The sequence below is a fragment of the Mustelus asterias genome, unplaced genomic scaffold (genome assembly GCF_964213995.1).
Source record: "Mustelus asterias unplaced genomic scaffold, sMusAst1.hap1.1 HAP1_SCAFFOLD_43, whole genome shotgun sequence".
In the NCBI taxonomy this organism is placed as follows: domain Eukaryota; kingdom Metazoa; phylum Chordata; class Chondrichthyes; order Carcharhiniformes; family Triakidae; genus Mustelus; species Mustelus asterias.
The window spans coordinates 1,142,630-1,167,269 of record NW_027590120.1 but is presented as its reverse complement, the minus strand read 5'-3'; the positions used below and the strand labels follow the sequence as shown (position 1 = coordinate 1,167,269).

Sequence of the window (24,640 nt, the reverse complement as noted above, 5' to 3'; positions counted from 1 at the left end):
TTATTCTGGGACCTTCCTGTCCAGAAGTCCAGAAGTAACATCAGCTGGGATTGTAACTTAGCAGCAGAAACCCATCTTCTGTTCTATTCCCCCAATTCCCACAAAATAGTTTTTAGATTTGGGTGAGTTTGTATAAAATTGACAGCGGTGGAGATTCAAGACACTTAACAAGTGAATAAAGGCAAAAGATTCCACAGATTCTGCACAAACAAAATAAACTTTACTATACACAATGATAAAGGGAAAACAAGTTACAATATGTGGAAGGTAAAACATTCAAGGACTTTAGAGAGGAAAGGGAGATGGGATGGTAGTTTACAAGGGCATGTGTCAAAGATATTTTATTGAGAAGTGGGTGATGATATCGGATTTGAAGGAGAGGAAGATATTGACAATATCAGCTGATATGGAGAAGTTGTGCTGTCAGTAGGACAGTGGGAATAGGATTGAGGGATCAAGAGATGGGTCTCATGGGCAAGATGAGCTCTAAGAGGACATGAGGGGAGGCAGGAGAGAAACTGCAGCAAGATGAGAGTTCAGAGCTCAGACAAAGGGGAGCGTTAGAGGAGGTTTGTTCCAGTGGGTTAGGGGAAGGAGGGAAGCAGTAGAGACAGCTGATTGGATTGTCTCAAACTTAGTGACAAAGAAGATTGTGAGTTTTATTCCCAATGAGCACTTGTGGGGAGGTGAAGCTGGATGAGGGACAATGGGAGAGCAACTCAAAAGGAATTCAGTTGTGCTGATGATATTAAAAAGATTCACAGTACTGAACACAAAGATAATTTATTTGACTTTTATTCAGAATATTAAACAGTATAACTGGCTGGAGTTCATTAACATCAACAAAAACAAACGCAATGAACATATTACAGTCCTGGATAGGATTAGCAGCAGATTCCAATCACTGTGGTTACTCGTGAATTCTTTGGTGTCTAAGTAGGTGGGATGACCGAGTGAATCTCTTCCCACTCTCAGAGCAGCTGAATGGCCTCTCCCCAGTGTGAGCTCGCTTGTGTCTCAGCAGGGTGGAGGACTGAATGAATCCCTTCCCACATTCAGAGCAGGTGAATGGCTTTTCCCCAGTGTGGGTGCGCTGGTGTAGAATGAGATCATATGATCGCCTGAACCCAGTCCCACAGTGAGAGCACCTGAACGGTCTCTCATCAGTGTGAACACGTTGATGGGACATCAGTTCATCAGAACTTTTATAGCACTTCTCACAGTCAGAGCATTTAAAAGGTCTCTCCCCGGTGTGAACTCGCTGGTGTGTCAATAGGTGGGATGACCGAGTGAATCCCTTCCCACAGTAGGAGCACGTGAATGGCCTCTCCCCAGTGTGAACTCGCTGGTGTTGCAGCAGGCGGGATGACCGAGTGAATCCCTTTCCACACTCGGAGCAGGTGAATGGCCTTTCCCCAGTGTGGATGCGCTGGTGTGGAATGAGGTCATATGATCGCTTGAACCCAGCCCCGCAGTGAGAGCACCTGAATGGTCTCTCATCAGTGTGAACACGTTGATGGGACATCAGTTCATCAGAACTTTTATAGCACTTCTCACAGTCAGAGCATTTAAAAGGTCTCTCCCCAGTGTGAACTCGCTGGTGTGTCAATAGTTGGGATGACCGAGTGAATCCCTTTCCACACGCGGAGCAGGTGAATGGTCTCTCCCCAGTGTGAACTCGCTGGTGTACAGTGAGGTTATGTGAATGCTGGAACCCAATCCCACAGTGGGAGCACCTGAATGGTCTCTCATCAGTGTGAACACGTTGATGGGACATCAGTTCCCAAGAACTTTTGAAGCACTTCCCACAGTCTGAGCATTGGAAAGGTCTCTCATCAGTGTGAACTCGCTGATGAGTAAGTAGGTGGGATGACTGAGTGAATCCCTTCCCACACTCAGGGCAGGTGAACGGCCTCTCCCCAGTGTGACTGCGCCGATGAGTTTCCAGCTGGGATGGGGAATTAAATTCCTTCCCACAGTCCACACATTTCCACAGTTTTTCCATGGAGTGACTGCACTTACGTTTTGACAGGCCAGAGGATCGGCTGAAGCCTCGTCTACACACAGAACCCGTGTACGGATTCTCCCCACTGTGAATAGTGCTTTTTCCTTCCATGTTCAAAATCCACTGATATTCAGTTATGATAAATTAGACGACTCTGGCAGTTCCTGATATGATATTTACTTTCAGTTTCCTGACTGCAAATCGTCCCCTTCTAGTCCCTTTGAAGCTGATTCAAAACACAAAAAAGGGGATTGAGAGAAAACCCATAGAGACAGGTGATGAATAGAGTCCAGACCGAAGCAACAATAAAAATAAAACACGCAGGAGGCCAGGAACTGAGGATCATCGAGATATTCAGCAGACTGGGCAGCCTGTGAGAGTTACAAACATTATTGAGGACTCAGGTTGCTGACTTGCCCTCAGTCTATAATGAAACATCTGGAGTCAGGCACTGACTAATGGCAGTCACATTTCCCACAATGCTCTGCGCCCCAGAAACCCCTCTATTCAAAAGTTGCTCACCGTAATTCACTAATCATAGAATCCTGACAGTGCAGGAAGAGGCCATTTTACCCATTGAGTCTGTACTGACTCTGAGAGCATCTTTCCCAGGCTCACCTCCTATCCCAGTAACCCCACGCACTGACCCTGCGAATCCCCATCCTGACCTTTTTCTTCTGTGTGGCTACCAAATAAACCTGTTGGACTTTAACCTGGTGTTGTTAAACTTCTTACTGTGTTTACCCCAGTCCAACGCCGGCATCTCCACATCAGTGAGAGGAAACCAGAGCACCCAGAGGAAATGCACACAGACTGGGGGAGATTGTGCAAACTCCACACCTGAGGTGGAGATGTTGGACTGGGGTGGGCACAGTAAGAAGTCTCACAACACCAGGTTATTTGGAACTACGAGCTTTTGGAGAGCTGATGAAGGAGCAGCTTTGACAAACGGTCATCTGGACTCAAAATGTCAGTTCTTTTCTCTCCTTACAGATGCTGCCAGACCTGCTGAGGTTTTCCAGCATTTTCTCTTTTGGTTTCAGATTCCAGAATCCGCAGTAATTTGCATTGATTCCAAATAACTTAGTGGACTTTAACCTGATATTGTGAGACTTCTTACTGTGCAAACTCCACACTGACAGTCACACACCCACGGCTGGAGTCGAACCCTGGCACTGTGAGGCAGCAGTGCGAACCACTGTGCCACAGTGAAGGGAGTTTGCCGCAAATTTCGGGTGATAACAATGGGCTGGATGTTGCTCAGAATGTGGAGCACTGCAGCAAAGTACAGAGAGACAGAGACAGAGCAGCAAACTGGACTGAGAAATGGAGTCTGCAGACTGGAACTGGCAGCATGAGGAGAGGTTATTTAGTCTAACACTCACAGCAATCTACAACCCACCCCCATTACCGAGACAGTGAGACACAGATCACAAACACTCACCAACACAGCTCCAGTGAAACGTCCCAGGAAAAAGGGGGAATCTGTGGCTGTTCCTGTCCTGAAATAGCCCCAGGACTGTCACTCAACCCCCAACCCGGCCCAGTTCACAGCTCAGCCTCTCAGCTTGCAGCTTCCTGCACCTTGAGCCAACCTTGCCCAGGTGTGGGAGGGATGTGGAACCAGAGTGGGGGGAGGGGTGACCTCCTGCTGTGCCCCAAATAGTTTCTCCTTCCCCTCCCCCTTGGCGCTCTCAGCTCTCAATGTGGATGAGTTGCTGGACTTTGCAGAGCCTCACTGAGCTGCGCTTGTCCCTTATCCTGCGTCACCCCTTCCTCCTGGGTTCAGTGTGTTCAGTTCGCTGCTTCGTTCCCTGCTGAACCTTCAGTTAATCAAAAACAGGAAGTGCTGGAAAACCTCAGCAGGTCTGGCAGCATCTGTGATCATCCAGACGGGAAGTATTAACTCTATTCTCTCTCCACAGATGCTGAGATTTCCAGCATTTTCTGTTTCTGTTTCAGATTCCAGCACCCGCAGTATTTTCAGCACTCTGCATCCAGGGCAGGAAGCAGTGAGCATGGATCTGTCAATCACACATGAGGACGGCCTCAACCGGGATCTTGGGTTCATGTCACACTATCTATAACCCCCCACAACTTGCCTGGGCTTGCAAAATCTCGCTAACTGTCCTTCATCTGATGAAGGAGCAGCGCTCCGAAAGCTAGTGGCATTTGCTACCAAATAAACCTGTTGGACTTTAACCTGGTGTTGTTAGACTCCTTACTGTGTTTACCCCAGTCCAACGCCTGCATCTCCACATGCAGACAATACACACCTCTTTAATCTGTGCTTAATCCTCTCTCCACTCACATTGTCTGTACCTTTAAGACTTGATTACCTGTAAAGACTCACATTCCAACCATTATCTTGTAAATTGAGTTTGTGTCTTTATATGCCCTGTTTGGGATCACGACTCCCACTCACCTGATGAAGGGGCTGCGCTCCAAAAGCTTGTGGCTTGTGCTACCAAATAAACCTCCTGCTGTGGTTTATTTGGCAGCTGGACTTTAACGTGGTGTTGTGAGACTTCCTACTGTGCTTACCCCAGTCCAACGCCGGCATCTCCACACTCTGAGTGGAAACAGAGAGAAGTAGGAGAGGCCGGAGGTGAGGAGAGATTTTATACATCTACAACTCAACAGGAACTTTGACAGAATTTCCAAACCCTGTGAACACCATCAGCTCCAAGTTCCTCTCCAACCCACACACCATCCTGACTTGTCTGACATCCAGTACTGAAAGATCAGAAATTTATTTCATATAAATTCTGGGAAGACTGAACCCATTGTGTTCAGTCCCCACTACAAACTCCACTCCCTCGCCAACAACTTTATCTCTCCTCCTGGCAACTGTCTTGAGGCTGAACCCGGCTGTTCACAACCAGGGTGAAATAGTTCATCCCAAGATGAGCTTCCAGCCACATGTCCACATCATCATCAGAGACCACCGTCATTCATAGAAGCATTAATAGTAATTAATTAACAATAATGAATAATAAAATACAGTGTAGAAGGAGGCCATTCAGCCCATCGAGCCTGCACCGACAACAATCCCATCCAGGCCCTATCCACATATTTACCTGTTAATTCCCCGATACCAAGTGGCAATTTATCATGGCCAATCCGTCTAACCGGCACATCTTTGGACTGTGGAAGGAAACCGGAACACCTGGAGGAAACCCACACAGACACGGGGAGAATGTAGAAACTCTGCACAGACAGCGACCCGAGGCTGGAATTGAACCCGGGTCCCTGGCGCTGTTAGGCAGCTGCACTAACCACTGTGCCACCGGGCCACATGTCAGTGCCATCGCCCGACTCCAGCCCAGTCTCAGCTCATCTGGAACCCTCACCCATTCCATTGTGACATCACACCCTCACCCATTCCATTGTGACGTCACACTGTCACCCATTCCATTGTGACGTCAGGGCTTCACTCTCCGATCACAATCCCTGCCGGCCTCCCACATGCAGCCTCAATGGCGGCAGTCAGCCCGGGTCTAACACGACAAGCTGCCGCTCCATTTGGTACAAAGGGGGGGACCGGGAAGTTCATTTCCGGGGTTGGGGTTTGGTTTTGGGTTTGAACAACATGTTTACAAAGCCTCTCCACCCACCCGCCACATTTATCATTCCCCGCGCGCCGCCCTCTACCTCGTATTGCTCTCGCTTCCAAGTTAAAACCATCCGTCTGTCCGTCGCCATTACCCGCACTGCGCATGCTTCAGGTCCCGCCCCTCATTCACTCTGATTGGTCGGAGGACCAGCCGCTCCCGCTCAGTCCTCCAGCCCCGCCCCCTCTTCCTATTGGTCCGGAGCTGCCGTCAATCAGTGCCGGGCATTGTGATGTGGAGCATGCGCAGTGTCATTGCTGTCCTTGGCGGTTGTTTGTCCCGGAGAAGCGGAGTCAGCGTTAGGCGGTGGCTGGGAGGATTTGGAAACACTTTGTGGATCCGCAAACCCTTCCGAATCATTGTCAGCTCCCTGGTTTGCAGCTGCGGGGCTTCTCCCTCCCTCCCTCCCTCCCGGGAACAGGCCCAGGTTAACGGCCCCATCCTGGCTCAGCCACTGGAGGATGGTTCACATCAGAGGATGGGGGAGGGGGACAATAAATAAGAGGTTACACTTTGGCCTCAAATCAATGAGGACTCTGATCTCTGGGAAGGAAGGAAACCCTGGGAGGTGGGCGGGGAGGATTCACAAACACCCGCTGGAGGCCCCAACACCCCCAATAAGACCCATTGGTTTTATTCAGTCTGCAGACAGGAGCTGGAGAACTGAATCCATGATGTGGAGATGCCGGCGTTGACTGGGGTAAAGACAATAAGAAGTTTAACAACACCAGGTTAAAGTCCAACAGGTTTATTTGGTCGCAAATGCCACTAGCTTTTGGAGCGCTGCCCCTTCGTCAGGTGGAGTGGAGAAATGCTCACTAATAGGGTATACAGAGACACAAACTCAATTTACAGAATAATGATTGGAATGCAGTCTTTACAGATATTCAAGTCTTAAAGGTACAAACAATGTGAATGGAGGGAGCATTAAGCACACGTTAAAGAGATGTGTATTGTCTCCAGACAGGACAGCCAGTGAGATTCTGCAAGTCCAGACAAGCTGTTCGGGTCAATGCGTCTAACCAGCACGTCTTTCAGAATGTGGGAGGAAACCGGAGCACCTGGAGGAAACCCACGCAGACACGGGGAGAATGTGCAAACTCCACACAGACAGTGACCCAAGCCGGCAATCAAATCTGGGTCCCTGGCGCTGTGAAGCAGCAGTGCTAACCACTGTGCTACCGTGCCTCCCAAAACATTAAATCTGTTTCTCTCGCCAGAGGTGCTGTCAGACCCGCGTGTTTTTACAGCACTTCCTGTTTGTATTTATGAGTTCAAGAGTCAGGCCAGAAGGAAATTTAAAGACAGTTTGGCCCGGTGGGCGAATGGAAGAGAGGGAAGGAGCAGAGACAGCTGATCAGATTGTCTCAATCTTGGTGACAAAGAAGCTCCATGAGCTCCTCACACTTGTTGGAGGTGAGGATGGAGGAGACGGGAGAGGGGGAAGCCCTTCAAATGGAACTAACATGTTTGAGGTATTAAAAGCATTCATCACACTGTGTTGAACATAAAGCTTGTGTATTTGAGTTCCACCCAAAATATAAACCTTCCAGCTGGGCTAGGATTTATCAGCAGAAACAGACACCAATGAAAATAGTCAGGACCTTGATGTGATTAAGAGCAAAATCCAGTCCTTGCAGTCACTCGTGAACACGCTGGTGTTTCAGCAAGTGAGGTGACTGAGTGAATCCCTTCCCACACACGGAGCAGGTGAATGGCTTGTCCCCAGTGTGAATTCGCTGGTGCTTTACCAGGTTGGATGATTGACTGAATCTCTTACCACAATCAGAGCAGGTGAATGGTCTCTCCCCGGTGTGAACTCGCTGGTGTCTCTGCAGGGTGGATGAATCAATAAATCCCTTCCCACAACTGGAGCAAGTGAATGGCCTCTCCCCAGTGTGAACTCGCTGGTGTTTCAACAAGATGAATGACTGACTGAAGCCCTTCCCACACTCAGAGCAGGTGAACGGCTTCTCTCCGGTGTGACCTCGCTGGTGTTTTAGGAGGTTGAATGACTGGGTAAATCCCTTTCCACATTCGGAGCAGATAAATGGCCTCTCCCCATTATGAATTCTCTGGTGTTTCAGCAGGTCGGATGAATCAGTGAATCCCTTTCCACACTCAGAGCAGGTGAACGGGCTCTCTCCAGTGTGAACTCGCTGGTGTTTCAGCAGGATAGAAGAGGTAGGGAATCCCTTCCCACAATCAGAGCATCTGAATGGTCTCTCTCTAGTGTGAACTCTCTGGTGTGTCAGCAGGATTGATGAGGTAGCGAATCCCTTCCCACACTCATGACAGTTGAATGGCCTCTCCCCAGTGTGAACCCACCAGTGTTTCAGCAGATGCGATGAACAAATGAATCCCATCCCACACTTGGAGCAGGTGAACGGTCTCTCCCCAGTGTGAACTCGCCGGTGTGTCAGCAAGATGGATGAGGTAGTGAATCCCTTCCCACACTCAGAGCAGGTGAATGGTCTCAAGAACAAAGAACAATACAGCACAGGAACAGGCCCTTCGGCCCTCCAAGCCCGCGCCGCTCCCCGGTCCAGGATTGAATCCTGAATCCAGGATCCCCGCCCAATTTTCCAGCCTATCTACATACCAATATCCTATCCACCGAGCTGTCCCTCACAGCTACGATGCTTTGTTCATCACAACCTATTAACTCACCCCCACCCCCCCATTCCAGACCATGTGATCTCCAGGGAGAGGCGAAAACCCAGAGTGAAAACCCCAGGGCCAATATGGGGAAAAAGAATCTGGGAAATTCCTCTCCGACCCCCTGAGGCGATCGAAACGAGTCCAGGAGATCACAATGGCCCTGATCGGAAAATGCTTCCCAACCCTAGTCATTTCCACTTCCACAAACACCATATGAATTCCCTGCCCCCGAGACAGGTTCCCAACTATCCGCAGTCTCGCTCTGTACTGGCACCAGCAAGATGATCATAGAATGAAGCCTTGAAACGAGAAACAAGGAACAATTAGCCCGCGCCGCTCCCTGGTCCAAACTAGACCACTCTTTTGTATCCCTCCATTCCCACTCCGTTCATATAGCTGTCTAGATAAGTCTTAAACGTTCCCAGTGTGTCCGCCTTCACCACCTTGCCCGGCAACACATTCCAGGCCCCCACGACCCTCTGTGTGAAATATGTCCTTCTGATATCTGTGTTAAACCTCCCCCCCTTCACCTTGAACCTATGACCCCTCGTGAACGTCACCACCGACCCGGGGAAAAGCTTCCCACCGTTCACCCTATCTATGCCTTTCATAATTTTATACACCTCTATTAAGTCTCCCCTCATCCTCCGTCTTTCCAAGGAGAACAACCCCAGTTTCCCCAATCTCTCCTCATAACCAAGCCCCTCCATACCAGGCAACATCCTGGTAAACCTCCTCTGTACTCTCTCCAAAGCCTCCACGTCCTTCTGGTAGTGTGGCGACCAGAACTGGACGCAGTATTCCAAATGCGGCCGAACCAACGTTCTATACATCTGCAACATCAGACCCCAACTCTTATACTCTATGCCCCCTCCTATAAAGGCAAGCATGCCATATGCCTTCTTCACCACCTTCTCCACCTGTGACGTCACCTTCAAAGATCTGTGGACTTGCACACCCAGGTCCCTCTGCGACTCTACACCCTTTATGGTTCTTCCATTTATCGTGTAGCTCCTCCCTACATTATTCCCACCAAAATGCATCACTTCTCATTTATCAGGATTGAACTCCATCTGCCATTTCCTTGCCCAAATTTCCAGCCTATCTATATCCTTCTGTAGCCTCTGACAATGTTCCTCACTATCTGCAAGTCCTGCCAGTTTTGTGTCGTCTCTCTCCAGTGTGATTGTGTCGATGAGTTTTCAGTTCAGATGGAAATCTGAATCTCTTCCCACAGTCTCCACATTTCCATTGTTTCTCCCTGTTGTGACTGCATTTATGTTTCAACAGGCCAGATGATCGGCTGAATGTTCGTCCACACACAGAACACGTGTACAGTTTCTCTCCACTGTTAACCGTGCTTTCCCCCTCCATGTTCAAAACCCAATGATATTCAGATTACACTAATTTAGGCGATAGCGTCGGATCCTGATGCGATGTTTGGTTTGAGTTTTCTCCCTTCCACTCCTGCGCTTCTAATATCCTGTAAGAAAAAGTCCAAAGTTAAAAATTGAAGCAAACTTGGTTTGAGTTTACTGTGTGTAAATCCTCCCCTTCTCACCCTCTGGAAAAGGAGACTCCAAAATCTATCAATGTCAGTCCAGGATAGAAATTCACATTTTCTCACAGGGACAGTGATAACCGTGCCTGTGTCCTGCTCCCGAGAAAGATGACATCCATTAACCCAAGTCTATCAGTGTTTCTCCTTCACTATTTCATGTGATGTGGTTTTATTGCCAAGACCAGCATTTATTTCCTGCCCCTGAGGAGGGCAGTTAGAGACTGAATCGCATGTTGACAAGTCTATGGAGAGACAGCAGATTCCCATGAATAAACAGGATGGGTTTTTAAAATTGTTCACAGCTGTAATGGTTACTCAAGTGAAATTATATTCCAGATTTTCCAGCGTTTTGTGAATTCTATTTAAACCCCCCCAGCTCCATGATGGGACTTGAACCCATCCCCAGAACATGAGGCTGTGTCACTGATATTACCACCACCTCCCCGATTTTAGAGCTGCTGCAATTACCCCCCGGGTCGGTGCAAACTTGGGCCCGGGGGTTCCTTATTCTGGGTTTTGAGGCCTCCTCCACTAACTGTTTCTGAAGCCTCTGCACCCACTTCCCCGCCTCCCTGCAGCTCCAGCACCCACACTGCGCATGGGCCAGTCCGAATCCGCACAGCGCATGCTCCACTCAGAATCAGGTACTGCGCCTGCGCAAGCGGCTGCTCTTGTGACAATACGGCACATTCTCTCTCGCTGCGAATGCTGGGTAAGAGGACCGCCATAGGAAGGAGATAATGTTCAACACAAAATTGTGCTTTGTCATCCAATTACGATCAGAACTACAGGGTTAATATATAAAATTATTCAACCAATTGATACATCTACCAATGTGCATGGTGGAATTGTTACTGGATGAGCATTCCAGAGACCCAGGGTCCTTTTAGAGTCTTCCCCACTCTGTCGTAGGTTGCAGCACAATATAGTTGGGTTGGTCACATGGGCAGAACAGTGGTCGACTTCAAAATATATCACCATTCCGTCACAGTCGCTGGGACAAAATCCTGGAATTCCCTCCCTAACCACATTGTAGGTAAACCCACAGCACACGAGCTGCAGTGATTCAAGAAGGTAGCTCACCACCACCTTCTTAAGGGCAACTCGGGATGGCCAACTAGCGACGCCCATGTCCCACAAATGAATAAAAAAAATATGGTATTTAATCTTGATAAGTGCGAAGTGATGCACTTTGGAAGAAGTAACAAGACAAAGAAATAATTAATGAATGGAAGGACACGAGGTAAAATCAGAGGAGCAGATGGGGATCTTGGGGTACTTATTCACTTAAGGTAACAGAGCAGCTGAATAGAATAGATAAGAAGGCATATGAGACACTTGCTTTTATCAGTCGTGGCATACAGTATAAGAACAAAGAGATAATGTTGGAGCTGTACAGAATGTTGGTTAGGCCACAGCTGGAGTACCGTGTGCAGTTCGAGTCACCTCACTCCAGGAAGGATGTGATTGCACTGGAGGGGGTACAGAGGAGATTCACCAGGATGTTGCCTGGGATGGAACATTTGAGCTATAAGGAGACTGGATAGGTTTGGAGTGTTTAGAGCAGAGCAGAGAAAGCTGAGGGGGACATGACTGTGGTGAATAAGATTATGAAGGATATGGATCGGGTGAGTAGAACCCTTGGTTGAGGGGGTCAATCATGAGGGGACATAGTTTTAGGGTGCCTGACAAGAGATTCAGAGGGAAGTTGAGAAAAAAAAAATCAGAGGGTGGTGGGAATCTGTAATAAACTGCCTGGGAAGGTAGTGGAGGCTGGAAACTTAACAACCTTTAAAAAGTATTTGGATGAGCACTTGAAATATTATAGCATTCAGATAAGGATCTGGGACAGGTGCTGGAAAATGGGATTAGCATGGGGTTTAGTGGTAGCTATTGTTGGTGCAGACTCGATGGGTCGAAGGGTGTTTTCTGCACTGTATGACTCTGACTGTAAATCTCACTCAGTCTCTTTCACTCTAACAGTCTCTGTCTGTGTCTCTATTTCACTCTTTTGGTCTTTGTTCTATTTGCTCACTGTCTTTGTGCAACTAAATTTCACTGGATTGATTCCTGAGATGAGGTGGTTGTCCTTGGAGGACATTCAGTGGGATGAGTCTGTCCTCTCTGAAATTCAGAATAATGAGAAGTGATATAATTGAAAAGGGAGGGAAAAGGAAGGATCAGGAAAGCAGCAAACACTTGATGTTGTTCCAGGAAAAGTGGGGTCTGGTGGTGTGGATGTCAGGTTTTACACAGCATATGGTCAGCCTGTGGATTCACCCAGGATGCAGAATCTCTGAATGATTCTATTCAAATCACCCGGAGAGGAACCTTTGAGAGGAAGCACCTAAGAAGAAGCAGCACATAAAGATATCCAAACACAGAGATCCAAACACACTCTCTCTCCCTGTCTCTTACACAGACATGGGCAAACATAGAGACATACCCACAACCAAACAGACATCTTCATTCATAGACACACACCCACACAGATAATTCCAGCCCTATCATGTGGAGAATATAGCCCATTCTGACTAATACTGGAGATGAAATAACAGTGGCTTTACAAACTACGATGTTTGAGAAATTCAAGTAACCATTACCCGTCAGGGACAGTGAGCAGTTCTGATTACCCATTTCCACTCCTTTCTCTAAACTTGAATCTATATTGAACAACATCTGGGACAGCAGCAGTGACAAATCACTAACACTGAGCTGCCTCTTGTCAGCCTGGGTGAAGAGCCCTGCTGGGGGATAGTGTAAATTACAGAACAACATCCTTGGGTAATCAGTGTCTCTGGGTTCTGGAATTACAGAAGATGCTAATTCCCCTCACATTGATGGTCCAGTTAATGAAGAGAATTCTAAGACAGGTTTCAAGCATAAAGAATATAATGTTGTTTCGAATCTGTCATCCTGGCCTCATTCATTACTGCTCCAATGTCCTGGGAAATGTGCTGCACCACATCCAGCAGGTACCACAGACACTGTTCATCTTTTTCAACATGTGGATTCGAATCCAGGTCCCCAGAACATTAGCTGGGTTTCTGGATTAATAGTCTATCGATAATACCATTAGACATCGCCTCCCCCAAATGTGTTCCCTTTAGAACAAAGAAGCTGAAATGGAGATTTCATGGATCTGTTCAAGATGATCGGGGTGGGGACGGGTGGTTTGATAGAGCAGATCGGGAGAAACTGTTCCACTGATGCGGGTCAGTAACCAGAGGACTGGGATTGAAGATAATTAAAGAAAGACAGACTGGCATCAATATCGCACATTTCCCAATCAGCAGGAATCACAATGGGATCATTGTTATAATGAAGGCTGAATGGCCGAATGCTGCTCCTACGGCTTATGGTCTATTCCTTAGTTCCCTCGAAACGGGGATAATCCCAGCCTCCCAAATGAAGATGCAGTCATTCAAAAATTAAAACAAAGTTGATGTTTTTTTATTTTTAACCCAGAATACTAATATCTAAATCTGCACTGGATATTGTTAACATCAGACCCCAATAAATATAGTTCAGTTCTGGATGTGATTAACAGCAAACTCCAATCTGGCTGGTGTGTCAGCACGTTGGATGACTGATTGAATCCTTTCCCACACTTGAAGCAGATGAATGGTTTCTCCCCAGTGTGAACTCGCTGGTTTACAGTGAGAGGAGATGATTGTCTGAACTCAGTCCCACAGTGAAAGCATCTGAACGGACTCGAGTGTGAACCCGTTGATGGGTCATCAAGTTCCCAAAACTTTTAAAGCACTTTCCACAGTCTGGGCATTTAAAAGGTCTCTCGTCAGTGTGAATCCGTTGATGGCAGATCAGGTTCGAAGAGTTAGCGAATTCCTTCCCACATTTGGAGCAGGTGAACGGGTTATCCTCAGTGTGAATCCGCTGGTGTGTCAACAGTTCTGTTGATGTAATGAATGCCTTCTCACACTCAGAGCAGGTGAATGGTCTCTCTCCAGAGTGAATTCGCTGGTGAATCAGAAGGTGAAACGACCGGCTGAATTTCTTCCCACACTCGGAGCAGGTGAATGGTCTCTCCCCAGTGTGAACTCGCTGGTGTGTCACCAGGTGGGTTGACTGAGTGAATCCCATTTTGCACTCGGAGCAGGTGAATGGTCTCTCTCCCGTGTGAACTCGCTGGTGTGACACCAGGTGGGCTGACTGAGTGAATCCCACCTTGCACACAGAGCAGGTGAAAGGTCTCTCCCCAGTGTGAATTCGCTGGTGTCTCACCAGGTGGGACAACTGAGTGAATCCTTTCCCACACTCGGAGCAGGTGAACGGTCTCTCCCCAGTGTGACACCGTCGATGAATTTCCAGCTCTGATGGGGAACTGAATCCCTTGCCACAACACTCACATTTCCACAATTTCTCCCCACCGTGACTGCATTTATGTTTTGACAGGCCAGATAAACGGCTGAATCCTCGTCCACACACGGAACACGTGTACAGTTTCTCCCCACTGTGAGCGGTGCTTTTTCCTTCCATGTTCAAAATCCAATGATACGCATATTACGATAAATTGGGCGACTCTGTCTGATCCTGATGTGATGTTTGGTTTCAGTTTTCTGACTGCAAATCCTCACCTTTGAATATGCTGTGAAATTGATTTAAAAAAGAAAAGAGAGTGAGAGAAAACCCACAAAATCACCAAGGCAGGTTGTGAAATGGAGCTGAATGAATCTGGTAATTTGTGGGGCCGGCACTGGGAAAAAGAGACCAAGAAAACTGATGGATTGTCATAAAAACCCAACTGGTTCACTAATGTCCTTCAGGGAAGGGAACCTTTGAGCCAGTCTGAACCTATACAAGACCAGAGCTTCAATGTGAAGAGGCAGCGGATGGGCGGGATTAAGAGATGTGGGAGGAGAAGAGGTGAAGGAGTGGATACATCTACAACCAGATAGAAACTCCCAAACCCTCAACCTCCACCATTTAGAAAGACCAGGTTCACAGGTGAATGTGAACATCATCACCTCAAAGTCACACAGCATCGCGACTGGACTGAGATCCTGTCCTGGATTCGGAGAAGTTTCCTCCATTTAAAGAGTGAGAAACATGAAACGATTGTCTTCAGTCCGTGCTACAAACTCCACCCCGTGGACACTGACACCATCCCACTCTGGTGCTGAAGCAGGCTGTTTACAACCAGCTTCAAATATTTATTTTCTAAATCTGACTTTGCAGGGTCGACAAGGCCGTTTCCCGTGCCAAGGCCTATGCCTGGTCTGCCCATTTCCATACCTTTTTAGTAACTTTGTACTAGTTGGGTACAACTGAGTGGCTTGCTGTGCCATATCAGAGGGAATTTAAGATTCAACCACATTGCAGATCTGGAGATACATGTAGGCCAGACCAGGTGAAGATGGCAGATTTGTTTTTCCCTAAACAGCACCAGTGAACCCAATGGGTTTTTATGATAATCAATAATGATTTTTTTGCTCATCATTAGCCTTTCAAATTCAAACTTGTATTCAATGTAAATTCCACCACCTGCCATGGCAGGATTTGAACCTCAGTTCCCAGAACATTACTCTGGGTCTCACCCCCCACCCCCGATGCCCTTCCAACCACACACCTGTTCCATCTCCAAGAATGGGTTTCCATCGGTGAGGGGGCTGGGACCTCACACTGCATACTTCTTTGAAAACATGTATTGATATCCTCATAGCTATTTCTAAAATTATTAAAATGGGAGAAATAGCTGAATCTGTGTGTGTTTCTGACCCCTGAACAAATGGAGCAATCTGGGAGACACAAAGAAACTCACACCTCATTCTCCCAGAGCGACATTTTGATTCTGGATCATGTGAAACACAATTGTTCTCTGTGATCTCTGCACTGTAAATCTTTCCTTTCTCTGTCCATCTTCTATATATGAATGCATCCATCATTATGAAGTGCTTCGAAAGGTTAGTCATGGCACAAATCAGTCCGGCCTCCCAGACTGCCTGGATCCACTACAGTTCACAACCACCGCAACAGGTCCACAGCAGACACCATCTCCCTGGCCCTGCACTCAACCCGGGAACCGCCTGAATAACAAAGCACCTATTTCAGACTCCTATTTATTGACTACAGCTCAGCCTTCAACACCATTATTCCTACGAAACACATCCCCAAATTCCATGGCCTGGCCTTAGCTCCTCTCTCTACGACTGGGTCCAAGACTTCCTAACACTCAGATCAGTAAGAATAGGCAACAACACCTCCTCCACGATCATCCTCAAAACCGGTACCCCACAAGGCTGTGTCCTCAGCCCCCTACTATACTCCTTATACACCTATGACTGTGTGGCCAAATTCCCCCCCCAACTTGATTTTCATGATTGCTGATGACACCACCGCAGTGGGTCATTTCTCAAACAGTGATGAGACAGAGAACAGGAATGAGATAGAGAATCTGGTGAACTGGTGCAGCAACAATAATCTCTCCCTCAATGTCAACAAAATGAAGGAGATTGTCATCGACTTCAGGAAGCGTAGTGGGGAACATGCCCCTGTCTACATCAACAGGGATGAGGTAGAAATGGTCGAGAGCTTCGAGTTTCTCGGCGACCAGATACCAACAACCTGTCCTGGTCCCTCCATGCCAATGCTACAACTAAGAAAGCCCACCAATGTCTCTGCTTTCTCAGGAAGCTAAGGAAATTTGGCATGTCCGTTATGATTTTCACCAACTTTTATAGATACACCACAGAAAGCATTCTTTCTGGTTGTATCACAGCTTGGCGAGGCTCCTGCTCTATCCAAGAACGCAAGAAACTACAATGGGTCATAACCGAAGCCTCGTCCATCACGCAAACCAGCCTCCCAACCATTGACTCTGTCTACACTTACCGCGACCTCGGAAAAGCAGCCAGTATAATCAATGACCCCACACATCCCAGACATTCTCTCTTCCAACTTCTTCCGTCGGGAAAAAGATACAAAAGTCTGAGGTCCCGTACCAATCGATTCAAGAACAGCTTCTTCCCTGCTGCCATCAAACTTTTGAATGGGCCTACTTTCATTAAGTTGATCTTTCTCTACACCCTAGCTCTGACTGTAACACAACATTCTGCACTCTCTCCTTTCTTCCTCTATCTATGGTATGCAAGAAACAATACTTTTCACTTCATACTATTACATGGTGACACAGTGGTTAGCACTGCTGCCTCACAGCACTGGGGACCCAGATTCGATTCCCGGCTTGGCTCACTGTCTGTGTGGAGTTTGCATGTTCTCCCTGTGTCTGCGTGGGTTTCTTCCGGATGCTCTGGTTTCCTCCCACACTCCAAAGATGTGCAGGTGAGGTTAATTGGCCATGCTAAAATTCTCCCTCTGAACAGGTGCCAGAGCTTGGCGACGAGGGGATTTTCACAGCACCTTCATCGCAGTATGAATGTAAGTCTACTTGTGACTAATAAATAAACTTTGTGAGACAATAATAAATCAAATCAAATGGTGCAACATTGAGTTACCACATTTGGAGTGTCTGTGAGTAAACTAAAGTTAATTCTCACTTAGAGTCATAGAGGTTAACAGCATGGAAACAGGCCCTTCGGCCCAACTTGTCCATGCCACCCCTTTTTTAAAACCCCTAAGCTAGTCCCAATTGCCCGCATTTGGCCCATATCCCTCTATAGCCATCTTACCCATTTCCTTCCCTAAAGGACATTAGTGAACATACATACGGATGTATGAATTACGAGCAGGAGTAAGCCTTGAAGTATTGGGTAGTATGCCACTGCTTATAAAGGACGAATCAAATCAAAAACATCTTTCTGGTCACAGACAGATGTGAGATGAGAAATCAATGTGGAATAAGTTACCTTCCACCCCTCCTGTATATAACATATCCCACTAACATGGCTCACCCTGGCCCTGTCTTAGTATTGTTTCTGAAAATTTCATGCATTCCCTCCTGACTTGACCGGACAGCCTCATCTATTCATTACCAACATGAGTTTCGCTAAATCCCTGTCTCAGCTGATGTTTCGAGAACTTTCATTCATTCCTTTATTTTCTTTAGACTTGACTGTCAGCGTCCCTCATTTAACCCATGAAAAACTTTGGTGTATATAAACCCCTGTCCTCTGCATCAAGTCCCACACACTCACCCATCACCATGTCCTCACCATGGGGCTGCAGTGGTTAGCACTGCTGCCTCACAGTGCCAGGGACCTGGGTTCAATTCATGGCTTGGGTGACTGTGTGTGTGGAGTCTGCACATTCTCCCCATGTCTGCATGGGTTTCCTCCCACAGTCAGAAAGGCTTGCTGGTTAGGTGCATTGACCCGAACAAGTTCCGGAGTGTGACAACTAGGGGAATTTTACAGCAACTTGCAGTGTTAATGTAGGCTAAGCCTACTTGTGACAGTAATAAATAAACTTTAAAACACTGACCCACACAGGCTCCCGGTTAAACAACTCAATTTAAAACATTGCATCTTTGTTTGCAAATCCTTCCATGACATTATTGTTCCGTATTTCCAGCCACACAGATGTTTGAATCTTTTTCTACAGACACACTTACAATCAGGTTCTGATGAATGGAGTGACTCTGGCAGGTTTTGGTCTGATGTCTGGTTTGAGTTTCACTTCAAATTTTGTCATCAAATTTCCTGTAAAAAATAGATCATCACTGTCAGTCAAGAATAGAAATTAAGCGAGAAACATTTCTCTTGGGTTGAGTTTTCTGTGTGTAAATCCTCCCCTTCTAACTCCCTGTAAAAGGAGTTTCCAAAGTCCATCACTGTCAGTCCAGGAGAGAAATTCACAACTTTCTCTCCTCCTGCTGACAGGGAGCAGCGCGCATGCGCACTATTGCCCATCGCCCCGAGAAAGATGGCCTCCGTCAACTCGGGGCCTCCAACTCGGCATCTGTGGTCGCGGCCCCGAATGGTTGGAACGCGGCACTGAGCAGTTATTATTCGGGTTCTCCTGTCTCCACTGGGTGCTTATGAAGCCTCTCCATCCACCCCGCCGCCTGCATTACCCTCCAGAATAAGCCGTTTCCCTGGTAACCCGGAGCCGATATAACCGCCCTCCTGCTACTGCGGGAGCAACATACATTGCGCATGCACTTTGGATCTACAGTACGCATGCGCAAAGTCTGTTGTAAGGATAGATCATATTCTGATTCACTGTGAATGCTGGGTAAGATAGCCACCATTGAAGTATGTTATTGCATTAAAAAAATTATGTTTTGTGATTCAATTACAACTGAAGCCAAAGCACCAAGGTATAAAATGAAAATAACTAATACAGCAGCTAATGTCAACAGGCACCACAGTTCTGTCCTGAGTTTAATTAATAGCGGAACAAACGTCCACACCTGAAGATGAACTCCTTGGAATGTCAGCTGGTGTAACGAACTGATTGATTTACCATCCACCCCCTCTCCACACACACACACACACACACGGACTTGACAAGAAGAATGAACTCATGGTTGATCAATTCCTTCGAACTTTTAAAGCTTGTATGTTAATAGGAGGGGAAACTGAATAAATCCATTTGCACACATAATGTACCTGAATGGTCTCTTTCTGGTGTGACTGTGCTGCTGTCAATAGGGTAACTGACCACTTACATTCCAGAACTGACATTCTGCTGGGTCAGCACTGCCCTGTTTCCAAGACCAACATTGAGGGGCGGCAGGGTGGCTAGCACTGCTGTCTCACAGCGCCAGGGACCCGGGTTCGATTCCCAGCTTGGGTCACGATCTGTGTGGAGTCTGTACATTCTCCCCGTATCTGCATGGGTTTCCTCCCACAATCCAAAGATGTGCGGGTTAGGTGGATTGGCTATGCTAAAAATTGCCAGGGGAACTAGCTAGGGTAAATGCATGGGGTTACGGGGATAGGGTCTGGGTGGGATTGTGGTCAGTGCAGACTCGATGGGCTGAATGGGCTTCTTCTGCTCTGTAGGGTTCTATGATCCTTGAAATGCTATGAAATCAACTGCATAATTGAATAGTTTTTCTTCCAAAATTTTTGGGAGAAAATTCCCACCTGACTGTTCATGTTATTGGGTCAAGAAACTTGTTAATTTTAAAAATGTCCATGAATACTGCAGAGGCTTCTGCAACTCTTCCGATATTGTTTTTTGTTAACTCAGATTTTTCAAAAAGAGAATTGAAAGGAGAAATATGCGTGTTTTTATGAAGGGGAACAATATTGGGACTAATTGCATAATTCTTTGAAAATAAGCTGGCATTGACATGATGTGTCTCCTCATGAGCTGTTATTTCACGATTGTTAGATCAATGTCTCTACAACATTCCAAAATATCCAGTCCGAATTCTATCTCCGCAAATCAAGGTCGTGAACTACAGCATGATTACACAGTTTGAAATACTCTGCAGTCCCTTTGAGATGCTGAGTACTCTAGCTGTGATCTAGTTAGTTTTTTTAATAGTTCCAGGATAACCGCTCTCTCACCTCCCATTGATTCAGCATAATGGAAGCTGGGAATTGAAACCTGTCAGCATTTGAAAGATATTCACAAATAGTTGGAGGATTTCTTACAGTTGGGATCTTTCTCTGTTCTGTCCACTCGAGGTGTTAGATAACAGACTTTCTCTTGTGAATATCCAGCTGGAGTATTGGGCCCTGATCTGTTTCCTTGTTCATCTTGTTGACTCTAAATATTGAATCTTGTGGTTTCAGACACCAGATAATCAAGCTCCCAACAATAGATTGTCTTTTACTGACTGTATTAACTACAGTGTATAGTTACCCCATTCAGAGAACAGGGAGAATGTTGGGGTAGACTCCTCCTGGTTCGAGTGTGTCGAAACTGTCAATGATTTTATTGTTTTCTGTGGATCCTCTACTGACGGGGAGTCAGATGTGGGATCAACATGGATATCCGTAGAACTGGCAGTTTATGATGTTGTTTTATAGTGCTCGGGGCGCGGGGTGGGGGCGGGGGGTGAACTCTGCAGCCAAACTACCTTTGGTCTTCCTCTGCTGCTGTTCCACCTCTGGTCTTGCTCTGCCACACTCCACTTCTGATCCTCCTCTGGACACCTCAGATGTTCAGAGTTTGGTGATGATGGTCCTTGAAACTGAACCAAATTTCAGTGCTGCCTCCACCTGTGCCGGTCGCCACAGTGTTTTCTCCAGAGAGGTGGTCCGCAGTGCAGAAGTTTGTAAGGATATATTTTGTGTGTCATTTGTACTGACCACTTTGATGTTGTTTGCCCTGAGACAGTCCCCCATCGGGAAACTTGAATACATTGGACTTGGTCTCTTGAAATAAGTCATGAATATGGATTGTTAATAAACTCCTATCCTGCTTCTTGTGCTGTCCCCATAATAAGAGCCTGCCGACCTGAAAATGACACATCAATCCCTTCTCTTTGTCCTTTAACAACTCCTTTACCAATGCTAATATTTCACCCCCAATGACATGAGCCCTTATCCTGTGCAACAATCTTGTGTATGGCATCTTATGAAATGGCTTTTAGAAATTCAATCATACAACATTCCCTGGTTCCCCTTTATCTAACCTTTTAGTTACATCCTCAACAAATTCTACTAGATTTGTCAAGTTCTTTCATAAACCAATGTTGACTTTGTCCAATCATGTTCTACTTTTCTAATTGCATTTTTACCACTTCCTTCATGATAGATGCCAATATTTTCCTGATGACTGATGTCAGGCTAAATAGCCTGTCATTCCCTGTTTCCTTTCTCCGGCTTTTCTTATTATTGGGATTACATTTTCCACTTTCCAATCCATTGGTACCACTGCAGAATCTAGAGAATTTTGGAAAATCACTGGCAGTGCTTCGAGTATCAGTGCAGTCACCTCTTCCCAGATCCTGGAATGCAGACCGTATGATCCAGGGGATTTGTCAGCTTTCTATCCCAGTAACAGGAGATGAATTAGTCTCCTCTCATCTTGGAGAAATCAAGGAGTTGGGATAAAATGATGGAAACAAAAGTGATTCATTGGACACCAAACCCAATGTTCAGAAACTCAGAATTCAGTCAGATTGAACATAGTTCAGTCCTGGGTCTGATTTTTAAAATTCATTCGTGGCACATGGACGTCGCTGGCTGGGCAGCATTTATTGCCCAATTCGTATTTGCCTTGAGAAGGTGGAGCTGCGCTGCCTTCTTGAATCACTGCAGTCCACATGCTATGGATTCATAGAATCATAGAATTCCTACAATACAGAAGGCGGCCATTCGGCCCATCGTGTCTGTTCCGACAGCAATCCCACCCAGGCCCTATTCCCATAACCCTGCTAATCCCCTTGACACTAAGGGGTAATTTAGCATAGCCAATCCACCTATTGTGGGTTGACCCACAATGCCGTTCGGGAGGGAATTCCAGGGTTTTGACCCAGTGACTGCGAAGGAATGGCGATTATATTTCCAAGTCAGAATGGTGAGTGACTGGGAGGGGAACTTGCAGGTGGTGGTGTTCCCATGTATCTGCTGCCCTTGTCCTTCTAGATGGAAGTAGTCGTGGGTTTTGAAGGTGCTGTCGAAGGATCTTTGGTGAATTGCTGCAGTGCATCTTGTAGATAGTAAACACTGCTGCTACTGAGCATCAGTGGTGGAGAGAGTGGATGTTGGTAGATGTGGTGCCAATCAAGCGGGCTGCTTTGTCCTGGATGGTGTTGAGCTTCTTGAGTGTTGTTGGAGCTGCACCCATCCAGGCAAGTGGGGAGTATTCCATCGCGCTCCTGACTTGTGCCTTGTAGATGGTGGACAGACTTTGGGGAGTCAGGAGGTGAGTTACTCGCTTCTGACCTGCTCTTGTAGTCATTGTGTTTATGTGGCGAGTTTCTGGTCAATGGTAACCCCAAGGATGTTGACAGTGAGGAAATCAGTGATGGTAACACCATTGAATGTCAAGGGCCGGTAGTTAGAGTGTCTCTTATTGGTGACTAACAGCAGAATCCAACCCCTGTAGTCACTTGTGAATTTGCTGATGTCTCAGCAGGTGGGATGACTGAGTGAGTCCCTTCCCACACTCGGAGCAGGAGAACGGTCTCTCCCCAGTGTGAACCCGCTGGTGTCTCTGCAGGGTGGATGAACGACTAAATTTCTTCCCACACGTGGAGCAGCTGAACGGTCTCTCCCCAGTGTGAACCTGCTGGTGTGTCAGATGCTGGGATGACGTAGTGAATCCTTTCCCACACGTGGAACAGACAAATGGTTTCTCTCCACTGTGAACACGATTGTGTTCAGCAAGGTGGGATGAACAAGTGAATCCCTTCCCACACTCAGAGCATGTGAATGGTCTCTCTCCTGTGTGCACACGGAGATGTTCAGTGAAGTTGGATGAACACCTGAATCTCTTCCCACATTCAGAACAGGTGAACGGTCTTTCCCCCGTGTGCACTCGGAGGTGTTTTGAATGTTGCGATGAAGACGCAAATCTCTTCCCACACATGGAGCAGATGAACGGTCTCTCTCCTGTGTGAAGTCCCTGATGTTGAATTAAACACCCAGAGCTCCTAAAGCTTTTCCCACAGTCAAAGCATTTGAAAGGTTTCTCCTCAGTGTGAATTCGTTGGTGTGACACAAGGCTGGATGGCTGAGTGAATCCCTTCCCACAGTTGGAGCAGATGAACGGCCTCTCCCCAGTGTGACTGCGTCGATGAGTTTCTAGGTGGGATGGACAACTAAACCCCTTCCCACAGTCCCCACATTTCCACGGTTTCTCCATGGTGCCCTGGTGTCTCTCCAGGTTGGATGATCAGCTGAGGCCTCATCCACACACAGAACACATGTATCGTTTCTCCTCGCTGTGAATGGTGTGATTTTTTTTCAGGCTGTGTAACTGGTTAAACTCTTTCCACAGTCAGTTCACTGGAACACTCTCACTCGGGTGTGTCTGTGTCGGTGCTTTTCCAGTCACACTGATGTTTGAAATCTTTTCCCACAGATAGAACAGAAAAACATTTCTCCATCCATATTCAAAGGCCGAAGATATTCAGGTCCTGATGAATCGAGTGACTCTGTCAGATCTCAATGTGATGTTTGGTTTGGATTTCCTGTCTGAAAATTCTCCAGTGTGAATGCCCTGTAAAAGGACATTACACAAATGATTCACTGTAAGTACAGGCATAAATCCAAAACTGACAACTCTAGTTTCTTTGGAATATTTTTTCCTCTCTTGTTCTCCAAGTTGCTGACACAACTCACAAAGTAAATCACATTCCACAAACTGTCCCTCCTCCCAATGTGATTCACTGGATTTCAGTGCAATCTCCATCATTTCCTTTCTCCTCCCAGTTTTCTCCTTTCCTTTATTCTGCCTGGGTTCAATTCTCCAGCTGCTGAGTGAAGAATGAGAATAAAATCAATGAGTGAATAATTATCTCTCCGATCACTGGGACCATGAAGTCCCACCCACTCTCTACTCCCACACCAAGAAAGTTGTGCATGCGCTCTGCCACTCATCAAACTAGGATGGTAACTGTTAACCTGGGCCTGTCCCCATAAAGCCCCAGCGCTGTAAACTCAGGAATTTGATATTCTTATTGCAAGTTCCATACATCACGTGTTTCTGAAGCTTCCCAGCCGACCCACAGCTCCAATTCCTCCCCTGCACCAAAATCTCCTCCTACTATCTGAGCCACCTGTTCCTCCTCAGTCCACCTCCACCAACCTCACTGAGCGTGCTCAGAGCACAGTGCCATCCCAGTTTGGTGCACTAGGCTCCTGGAGTTATTGACGGTGGACCTTCAGCATGCCTTTTGTCTCATGTCTTTTTGAAATCCAAGTACACAACACCCACTGGTCGCCCTTCATCTACCCGATGAGTCACAGCCTC

The 24,640-nt window shown here is 46.9% G+C and overlaps 2 protein-coding genes across 2 annotated transcripts; both read right to left on the bottom strand.

Moving 5' to 3' along the window:
• Positions 1–910: 910 nt before the first annotated feature.
• Positions 911–18,430, bottom strand: LOC144482863 (uncharacterized). The gene is made up of 5 exons (XM_078201703.1): positions 18,372–18,430; positions 13,500–14,450; positions 10,378–10,549; positions 7,308–8,087; positions 911–1,975 (listed from the first exon to the last, which is right to left on the bottom strand). The coding sequence occupies exons 2-5, from the start codon at positions 14,339–14,341 to the stop codon at positions 911–913; spliced, it is 2,859 nt and encodes a 952-aa protein (XP_078057829.1). The 5' UTR covers positions 14,342–14,450; positions 18,372–18,430.
• A 4,002-nt stretch (positions 18,431–22,432) lies between these two features.
• Positions 22,433–23,627, bottom strand: LOC144482914 (uncharacterized). The gene has a single exon (XM_078201773.1). It carries the CDS (start codon positions 23,528–23,530, stop codon positions 22,772–22,774), a length of 759 nt encoding a protein of 252 aa, XP_078057899.1. The 5' UTR covers positions 23,531–23,627; the 3' UTR covers positions 22,433–22,771.
• Positions 23,628–24,640: the final 1,013 nt, after the last annotated feature.